Genomic DNA, 11,138 nt, shown 5'->3' with positions numbered 1-11,138 from the left:
CTAACCACATAATATTTTCTCCCTTTACCGCTCAGGGGGCAGTAGTCTCTCTGCCAACCACCTAATTGTTGCCTAAATTGCCGCTAGATGGCAGTGCAGGTCTTCTGCGCGAATTTTTTCTGCGTATTCAGAACAATAGTTGATACTTCTTCATTGTTAGCACTGTTCTTGGAAGCGGCGTGCAGTATTCTCTGTAGCTCTTCTTTACACGACTATTTTTAGTAAGTAATTGCTTATATTTACGTGTTGAACATATATAAGTCTACGTGTAATGTAACTTTAAATTGAAATAGAATTTTCCAGGTTTTACAGACAAATTTCTGTGTGGTTAGTGCTGCTAAAGACCGCCCTTCTGCTCCACCCAGTATATTTTCTTCGTCTCCATGGAATATGTCCAGCCAAAAAGGAATAACTGAGGACGAATGTTACCGAATTTTATTTGAAGAAATACCTTCTAGTGACAGCAGTGTTGACAGTGATGGAAATGACCCCACATGCACGACAAACTGTGCAAGTTCTAGTGTTGTGTGCAGTCGTCTGTCGAACAGTAGTGATTCTCGGGATGACAGTGAAACTGATGACATCAGTGAAAATAATATTTTACCATCTACTGTTCCATCAACAGTCACGGTAAACTGGAGCCAAGAAACAAGTGTTGGACAAGTGCCATTATTTATTGGAGAAGGTGGTGTGATCGCAGAAATAAAGAACAAAGTGAATCTAAAGCCAATCGACTTGTTTTGTGAATTTTTCTTTGAAACACTAATAAAACACATAGTGTTCCAAACTAATTTGTATGCTACACAGAAAGGCAAAATTTTTGTGCCCACGAACGAAGTTAAAATTAAGACTTTTATTGGAATAAATCTTTATATGGGTATCACTAAAAAGCCTAGCTACAGACATTACTGGAGCACTGATCCAGATCTTGGTGAAAGTTCCATATCAAAGCTGTTGCCAGTAAAACGGTTTAGTTGGGTAATGAGTAACTTGCACCTCAATGATAATTCGATCGCTCCCGACAGAAACAGTCAGAATTATGATAAACTGTACAATCTACGCCCATTTCTAGACCATTTGAACAGGAAATTCCAGGATTGCTATAAACCACATCAAAAACTTGCTATTGATGAAGCAATGGTTAAATTCAAAGGCTGGTCATCTCTCATACAATATATGAGGGACAAACCTATAAAAAGAGGGTACAAAGTGTGGATGTTATGTGATCAGTCTTCATACAACCTCAAATTTGATGTTTATACAGGATAAGCTTCACATTCTCCAGTAGTGGGGCTAGGATCGAAAAAGGTTCTAAATTTAACCAGTGGTATCCATTGAAAGAAACATATTATTTTCATGGACAATTATTTTACATCATATGATCTGTTCAAGGACCTAAAACCCAATGGTGTGTACGCTTGTGGAACAATAAATCCCAGAAGGAAAAACATTCCAAAACTCAAGGAGGAAAAGGAACTGGAAAGAGGGGAATTCGATTACAAAATAAGCAATGATGGCATAGTAATCTATAGATGGAAAGATAACAGGGCAGTCAACTTGATTTCAACATGTCATTCACCATCAGACGTGTCGACAGTAACTCGAAAAATGAAAGATGGAATAATAACCAATATCACTTGTCCAATTGTATTGAAAGACTACAATTCCAGTATGAACTATGTGGATAATTTTGATCGACTAAAGTCAGACTATGCTATTGACAGAAAAAGCAAGAAATGGTGGATGAGATTGTTTTCTCACTTTTTAGACTGCAGTGTGACAAACGCGTTCATTATGCACAAAGAAATCGAAATGGAGCAGTTCTCCAATAAAGACTTCCATCGAGCGGTGTACAAAATCTTGTTGGCTCCAAAAATAGTTTCAGTGGCAGCTAATTTTGCTTCTGTATTCCAAAGTAGTATAGCAATCCAGATCAAATCACACAAACCATACGTAGACGAAAGTATTCGTCACAAAAGCAGTAAACATCAACCAATTCACTCATCATCTAGAAGATGCGCAGTTTGCAGTTCAAAGAAATATCCAGTGCGAACAGTGTGGATGTGTTCAGTGTGCAAAGTACCTTTGTGTCTGAGAGTAGGCAAGAACTGTTTCAAGAGATACCACGAAAATTAAAAACTAATTATTTCAAACTTCAACCATCAACCATTTTGTATACTGTAATGGGATGATGGTTATCTGTAGTGACCACATTTGATGTTAATATTTTGTTGTTGTTAAGTGAATTTTTACAAACTCAATGTATAAAACATGTCAAAACAATAAAACAAATGTGTTAAAAGTAAAAGAAATTTGAAATTTGCAAATATTTTTTCTTGCCCCACTAGGGTAAATTTTAGTGGTGTTTACCTGCCCCTCAAAGAGTTAAGCCCTAAATGAACATAGTGTGGAGTGCATAAGTACTCATCCATTCGTGCACTGGTTGATTCTCGTCTCAGTATCACAGCCTAACCACGAGCCTGTGACACCCCGAGCGACATTCTGGAATGGAGTACGGGCTCCACTGTTCGACTAAGAGACAGGGCAGCCTACCCCGAGTCACGAGGGAGCCGGTCGCTCGGTAGAGAAAGTTCACGGCCGACGTCAGATGCGCCGCTACGCTGTTATCACTGTCGCAGCTGAAAATGCAGCTGACAGCGGCATTCGAGTGACAGCACGCTCGGCCCCCATTCTTTGTGCACTCAGCGCAGTGCCAGATGTCTATTGTTTCACATGAGAGGCAGCTGACCACCTCCACCAAGCTGTTCCTGATATATTACAGCCGAGGGTTGCAATAAAGAAATCTACTGTCGTCTTGACGTCTCATTTTACTCTTCAAGTGTGACAATCTGAGGGTCCTTTAACACCAGACTCACAGAACAGTGGGAAAACAACCTTCAAAAGTAACGGACACTTCATTAAAGCTCGAGAGAAAAGAGTGTAGAGTAATGTGACGTACATGGCTTCTCTGAAAGATCGTTATTAATGTTCATAACAATCTGTCACTCATGACTCTCAGTTCTGTTGTTATGGGCACGACCTGTATTACGGGCTGTCGTATTGCAAAGAGTCCCACTGTAGATACAACTATGCATCATTTCAAAAGCAAAGAACAAAGATCAAGAACCGAATTTAGATTAGAAAGAATATGCTGCTCGTAAACAGAACCATCCCACATGCTATTGATAAAGCTCAAACTGTGGAATAGGATTTGAAATTATCCCCTACAGACTGAAACCTGTACGTTTGAAATATGATTGAAATTGCGTAACTGACGGTAGTCCGCAACTCGACTGTATTTTGTCTCGTCGATTACACTATTTGCCCTGTACTGATCTTTCCTGAGTGCGAGAATGCGAATTTAATTTAGCTGCAAGAATGTAAACTGCATCGCTTATTGCAGAAACCACCTAAGTACGCTTTTCCAGGATGTTGGGAAATTTAAAGAAAACTGTGTAGCATTGTAAGTTGAAGTCTGATCTCCTTCTAATATTTTTGAACGAAACTTTAAGGTGTTAGAAATGTGTACGAAACACGAAATAATTTTAAAGAAATTTACTATGCTATAAACAATTTCTTTAAATATTGCACTAAGGTTATTTCTGATATAAACCACTTTTGCTTTTAATTTCTGTAGCAATAATATAGAAACAGACAGGTAAATTGATTAATATTTGCATGTTTTATGATGAAAGATTAAGTAAATAACACCGTTTTTATTTATAAAAATGTAAGACGCATACATTAGTGAACCACAAAATACAAATTTGTACAGTAAACGCCTTTCTAGCTTTATTCAGTCTCTGGCATCTCGTCGACAGTTTCTTTCTCGGTTGTTGGCCATTGAATGATGATGTCATAAAATTCTTTATAACCAACAGTGTAGTCCATCAATTTTATCAGGTCACCAAGTTTCGTTTTGTTGATTGGAACCTAAAACCAAAAATTAAATTGTGCAAAACCCAGTAAGTATTTGTGATGCTACAAAATATTGTTTTTACTTGCTCACTAATTTGATATCCGACTAATAACATTACTGCAATCAACGTACCTTTCCCAAAGGATAAGTCTTCTCAGAAGGTAGTTCAGGTGGGCTATTAGTTCTCAATAGAGCGAAAGTAGATGAAAATCCTCCAATAAACGCCTTTGCCACAACTGTTCCTTGGGTATCTTTAGAGTACAGGAACTGTTTTTAACTTTTTTTTTTTTGGTCATCAGTCTACTGACTGGTTTGATGCGGCCCGCCACGAATTCCTTTCCTGTGCTAACCTCTTCATCTCAGAGTAGCACTTGCAACCTACGTCCTCAATTATTTGCTTGACGTATTCCAATCTCTGTCTACCTCTACAGTTTTTGCTCTCTACAGCTCCCTCTAGTACCATGGAAGTCATTCCCTCATGTCTTAGCAAATGTCCTATCATCCTGTCCCTTCTCCTTAGCAGTGTTTTCCACATATTCCTTTCCTCTCCGATTCTGCGTAGAACCTCCTCATTCCTTACTTTATCAGTCCACCTAATTTTCAACATTCGTCTATAGCACCACATCTCAAATGCTTCGATTCTCTTCTGTTCCGGTTTTCCCACAGTCTATGTTTCACTACCATACAATGCTGTACTCCAGACGTACATCCTCCGAAATTTCTTCCTCAAATTAAGGCCGGTATTTGATATTAGTAGACTTCTCTTGGCCAGAAATGCCTTTTTTGCCATAGCGAGTCTGCTTTTGATGTCCTCCTTGCTCCGTCCGTCACTGGTTATTTTACTGCCTAGGTAGCAGAATTCCTTAACTTCATTGACTTCGTGACCATCAATTCTGATGTTAAGTTTCTCGCTGTTCTCATTTCAACTACTTCTCATTACCTTCGTCTTTCTCCGAATTACTCTCAAACCATACTGTGTACTCATTAGACTGTTCATTCCGTTCAGCAGATCATTTAATTCTTCTTCACTTTCACTCAGGATAGCAATATCATCAGCGAATCGTATCATTGATATCCTTTCACCTTGTATTTTAATTCCACTCCTGAACCTTTCTTTTATTTCCATCATTGCTTCCTCGATGTACAGATTGAAGAGTAGGGCCGAAAGGCTACAGCCTTGTCTTACACCCTTCTTAATACGAGCACTTCGTTCTTGATCGTCCACTCTTATTATTCCCTCTTGTTTGTTGTACATATTGTATATGACCCGTCTCTCCCTATAGCTTGTCCCTACTTTTTTCAGAATCTCGAACAGCTTGCACCATTTTATATTGTCGAACGCTTTTTCCAGGTCGACAAATCCTATGAAAGTGTCTTGATTTTTCTTTAGCCTTGCTTCCATTATTAGCCGTAACGTCAGAATTGCCTCTCTCTTCCCTTTACTTTTCCTAAAGCCAAACTGATCGTCTCCTAGCGCATTCTCAATTTTCTTTTCCATTCTTCTGTATATTGTTCTTGTAAGCAGCTTCGATGCATGAGCTGTTAAGCTGATTGTGCGATAATTCTCGCACTTGTCAGCTCTTGCCGCCTTCGGAATTGTGTGGATGATGCTTTTCCGAAAGTCAGATGGTATATCGCCAGACTCATATATTCTACACACCAACATGAATAGTCGTTTTGTTGCCACTTCCCCCAATGATTTTAGAAATTCTGATGGAATGTTATCTATCCCTTCTGCCTTATTTGACCGTAAGTCCTCCAAAGCTCTTTTAAATTCCGATTCCAATATTGGATCCCCTATCTCTTCTAAATCGACTCCTGTTTCTTCTTCCATCACATCAGACAAATCTTCACCCTCATACAGGCTTTCAATGTATTCTTTCCACCTATCTGCTCTCTCCTCTGCATTTAACAATGGAATTCCCGTTGCACTCTTAATGTTACCACCGTTGCTTTTAATGTCACCAAAGGTTGTTTTGACTTTCCTGTATGCTGAGTCTGTCCTTCCGACAATCATATCTTTTTCGATGTCTTCACATTTTTCCTGCAGCCATTTCGTCTTAGCTTCCCTGCGCTTCCTATTTATTTGATTCCTCAGCGACTTGTATTTCTGTATTCCTGATTTTCCCGGAACATTTTTGTACTTCCTCCTTTCATCAATCAACTGAAGTATTTCTTCTGTTACCCATGGTTTCTTCGCAGCTACCTTCTTTGTACCTATGTTTTCCTTCCCAACTTCTGTGATGGTCCTTTTTAGATATGTCCATTCCTCTTCAACTGTACTGCCTACTGCGCTGTTCCTTATTGCTGTATGTGTAGCGTTAGAGAACTTCAAATGTATCTCGTCATTCCTTAGTACTTCCGTATCCCACTTCTTTGCGTATTGATTCTTCCTGACTAATGTCTTGAACTTCAGCCTACTCTTCATCACTACTATATTGTGATCTGAGTCTATATCTGCTCCTGGGTACGCCTTACAACCCAGTATCAGATATCGGAATCTCTGTCTGACCATGATATAATCTAATTGAAATCTTCCCGTATCTCCCGGCCTTTTCCAAGTATACCTCCTCCTCTTGTGATTCTTGAACAGGGTATTCGCTATTACTAGCTGCAACTTGTTACAGAACTCAATTAGTCTTTCTCCTCTTTCATTCCTTGTCCCAAGCCCATATTCTCCTGTAACCTTTTCTTCTACTCCTTCCCCTACAACTGCATTCCAGTCGCCCATGACTATTAGATTTTCGTCCCCATTTAGATACTGCATTACCCTTTCAATATCCTCATACACTTTCTCTATCTGTTCATCTTCAGCTTGCGACGTCGGCATGTATACCTGAACTATCGTTGTCGGTGCTGGTCTGCTGTCGATTCGATTAGAACAACCCGGTCACTGAACTGTTCACAGTAACACACCCTCTGCCGTACCTTCCTATTCATAACGAATCCTACACCTGTTATACCATTTTCTGCTGCTGTTGATATTACCTGATTCTCATCTGACCAGAAATCCTTGTCTTCCTCCCACTTCACTTCACTGACTCCTACTATATCTAGATTGAGCCTTTGCATTTCCCTTTTCAGATTTTCTAGTTTCCCTACCACGTTCAAGCTTCTGACATTCCACGCCCCGACTCGTAGAACGTTATCCTTTCGTTGATTATTCAGTCTTTTTCTCATGGTAACCTCCCCCTTGGCAGTCCCCTCCCGGAGATTCGAATGGAGGACTATTCCGGAATCTTTTGCCAATGGAGAGATCATCGTGACACTTCTTCAAATACAGACCACATGTCCTGTGGATACACGTTACGTGTCTTTAATGCAGTGGTTTCCATTGCCTTCTGCATCCTCATGTCGTTGATCATTGCTGATTCTTCCGCCGTTAGGGGTAATTTCCCACCCCTAGGACAAGAGAGTGCCCTGAACCTCTATCCGCTCCTCCGCCCTAACTAAATACCTTGAATTACTCTTTACGTTCTCTTTGTACATCCTTAACCCATGTTTCATCAGAGTTTGTAGTTTTCTTGTTGACGTAGACCACCAACGTTTAAACCTTAAAACACCGTCCAAGGTAAGATGATAAACGTAAAAACGTCGGGACTCACTTGCCTTAAATATGATCTCAGAATACTGATGTCCACCTTCTTCAAGAGCCGTTTAATACTTCCAAAATCCCTGAGACATGGCGAAAAAGTGTGCCCACGGACTGGAAAGTTATGCTTAATCGTCTCAAACCGACCTCTGTCGCAGAGATTGAATAAGAATCGCCTAAATGTGTGATTATTGTGTGGCCCGTTTGCCCATCAAAAAACAACATGAGGTGCTCGATAGTAAATGGAATTTCAGTGTCAGAGTAATACAGTAGCATAGAACAGACCTCATCTAGACCTTTGTGTGCTTCTCCCTCGTGGTACACATACAGTCCCGAACGATTAGTTTTTAAGTCATGTACTGAAAAAACATTTAACCAGAGCTGTTTCATATAAAATACCTCCTGTACAGGTACATGAGGCAAAGGCAGGTTTTGCACGAAGTCAAATGAAAATGCCACAGTGTCATCATCTTTGTTCTGAGACGATTCTTTGATAGCTGAATAACATTTTTTGGGCCTTCTGTTGTACAAAACCATTTCAGCTGCTACATTCCGCTTAGCATTTTCACTCAGTGCTTTGTCTTTCAGTTTTACAGACAATCTTCCACACGTTGAGCAAGCGTCAACTTGTGGCCGACCAAACGAATATGAGAAGTTCTCTTTGAAGTACTTGTTTTAGAAACTATACTTAACTCTGTCTTGTAGATCAGGGTTGTCTAGGATGAACATAGTGTACATTTTTACAACATCAAGTCGTGCATCAAGGTATTTTTTGGTTTTGCCTCCATAATGGGTTACTTTCACATCAAACTTCTCAATTTGTTTATGGATGCCTACACAAATTTCACCTGGGTCACAGTGGACAGTGCACAGGAGGTGGATGTCAAGTAGTGGGAAACTTCTTGACATCCCCCTCCTGTCCAATGGGCCTTTATTAAGGACACAACATCTATTTATTCCCTTAATTCTGTCGTCTGAAATGCCAAAAATTGTAAGAAAACTTTCCTACATACTGGAGTTAGAACACCATTCAGTTTTAAATTGTATTTATAAGAGTGTGATTTTCTTTTTTTTTTTTGTTGCGTAATTCATCAATAGTTGTGTCAGCGTTTTCTTGAATCTCATCTTGACTTTGTTCCTCTACGTTATGGATTTTACGCCTACGTTTTACTGGCATAATCTCAACCAATGTTTGCAAGTAGTTGTCTTGTGTGTTTTTACTCTCAAAAGAATAAAAGTTATTCCAGAGTGCCTGTCTAGATTCTTCAGTAAGTTTTGAATGACATTTATAGCTACACTTACAGTTTACAATGTTCGGTGGGGCTTTCTGGGCGACCTCTTTTCCTTTGTGGCACACGTACCTCAGTCCTTGCACTCTAGCTTTCCGGACAACGTTCCGCTTTTTTTTTTTTTTTTCTTCATGTCTCACTCGAAGTTTACGCATTGGATTAGGTTCATCGTCTGAACCGTCAGACACGGTTTAGGAACGTCACACTACTTAATAATCACTAAATACGCCTATATTTCCACTACAAACGCACAGTCGATCGCTCCATGTTTATTACCATAACAACAACAGACTCAGTAAAAACAAAAGAAGGGTCACGAAACACGCAATCCTAACAGGGCCACCAACCGTCATGAGTGGAGGAATGAATTTACAGCTTACAGCAGAAAGAACGTAAGTGACGGTGCTTGAGTTCTTTCTGAAATAAACACATTATTTACAGAGCTGCCTAACAGAAATTCTTATATGGAACATAGGCTGTTTCTGCAATAAAGGATGCATTTAACTCCAAATAGTAATATCCCATCAAAATCTCGATTTTGTTAAAAGTGTCACTTAGGTGGTTTCTAAAATAAACGATTCAACTGTCAATAACTTTGAAACCAAACCAAAACTGCATGAATTTACATAACATAAAAACTGAATCGGATGCAACACTATTGATTTGAAATTGGTCCTGGCAATAAAACAAAATTTGATCAATTTGAAGATAATGGTCCGTTTGCTTAATGAATGCTATCACTGAAATAATAAAATTTCTTACATTTACCTGCGCAATGGTAACGCTCTTCGCACTGTTCTCTGTTAGTACTTTAAATTGTATTGTTAGCAAACAGCTATTGTGCAAGGCCGTTGCTTAGCATACATTTTTATTAAATCGAGTATGACTGAGACAGTTACTTATTGAGAAAAATAGTGAAGCAAAAATGACATGGTTCTGGGAACTGGTATTGACTTGGGTTAAGTAACAATATGGCACTAACTTTAAAACTTGTATTTTGACTCTTAGAAAATTAATGATGCTCAGGATTAACACACTCAATAAACTAATTATACATTAACAATTAGCTTAACAAAATCATTGGATGTGAGTGCTATACATTGTCTCAATCATCGCTTAAAAATACATACATTGCGTTAATAACAAAACAACTTTCTTTACCTTAATTATTTCCAACTTCTGTTGACATTCTTTTTACAGTTAGCAAACATCGTAGTATCTTGCAAATAAAAAGATCATTACCACCCATGGCGAGTAAGTGTATGTCCAGCACACATCAGATACAACACGTGTTTACACTTGAGAGTGCTCCATACGTCCCTCTTTATCTAAAGCTTGTATAACACATTACTTGAATCAGCGATCGCTCTTGAGAAGCGACACTACTGCATAATCTATACGACATTTGACCATCTCTGGTTCAATATCACATTATCTTACAAAAGTTGAATTAAATTACCCTGTGTATATACCTTCCAAGGTAAGAAGAATAACTATACTTTGGTTCCTGATCATTTTGTCAATTACTCGCCTAAAGCCTATAACCCAGAAACAAATCATTTCATACTTTACCTCCGTAGACAGCATTGGAGTATTCTTTCTGCAAGAAAGTACTGAATCTAATCATTCATCTTGTCAGATACTCGGAAAACTCGGTATTTGTTCAGTAAATAACAGTGCCGAACGCCTTCCCAAAGTTCGAGGATCGTTAAATAAGTAATGCCTCATACTTTTTTTAAAAAAAAGCCGAAATATACATAGACAAACGTCCTTAATGGTGCTTCACATTTGATGCTTGTTGTGTACGCCAGCGAAGTTTTGAACCGTTCTGGCAGATGACAGAGCCGTAGTACAGCGTCAAAATGGCGTTTACATATGACTCAAGTTACAAGCAGCTTGCAGTTATTGAATTCTTGCGTGCAGAAAAAGAAACTGTGGTGAACACCCATAAACGTTTGTGTGCAGTGTATGGTGATGGTGCAGTTGATAGGAGTACAGTTGGGCGATGGGTAAAGAAAGTTACAGTCTCAGGAAATGTAGAAACAGAGCTCCATGATCAGCCGCGCTCGGTACGTCCTGTCACAGCCACTGCTCCAGACGTGGTGGAACGTGCGGATGCCATTATTCGTGCCGACCGGCGCGTCACAACTCGACAATTGGTTCTACAGTTGTCGGTCAGCGTTGGAAGTGCGTCTGCAATGATCCAGACTCTCGGATATTCAAAGAGGTGCTCACGATGGGTTCCACGAATGATCACAGCTCGCTCTGAATAAACCCAAGAACCGTTTCCGACGTGTTCGATCGGACAAGAATCCAGCAGAAATCTCGCTCAAACACG

At 39.5% G+C, this 11,138-nt stretch overlaps 1 protein-coding gene across 1 annotated transcript; it reads left to right on the top strand.

The window, feature by feature from the left end:
• The first annotated feature begins 390 nt into the window (after window positions 1-390).
• LOC126419401 (piggyBac transposable element-derived protein 4-like) lies at window positions 391-1,269 on the top strand. The gene has a single exon (XM_050086590.1). The coding sequence runs from the start codon at window positions 391-393 to the stop codon at window positions 1,267-1,269; it is 879 nt and encodes a 292-aa protein (XP_049942547.1).
• The last annotated feature ends 9,869 nt before the right edge of the window (window positions 1,270-11,138 follow it).

This window comes from Schistocerca serialis, chromosome 9, assembly GCF_023864345.2.
Source record: "Schistocerca serialis cubense isolate TAMUIC-IGC-003099 chromosome 9, iqSchSeri2.2, whole genome shotgun sequence".
Lineage (NCBI taxonomy): Eukaryota > Metazoa > Arthropoda > Insecta > Orthoptera > Acrididae > Schistocerca > Schistocerca serialis.
The sequence above is the reverse complement of the archived record's forward strand: the minus strand, read 5'-3'. Positions and strand labels throughout refer to the sequence as shown.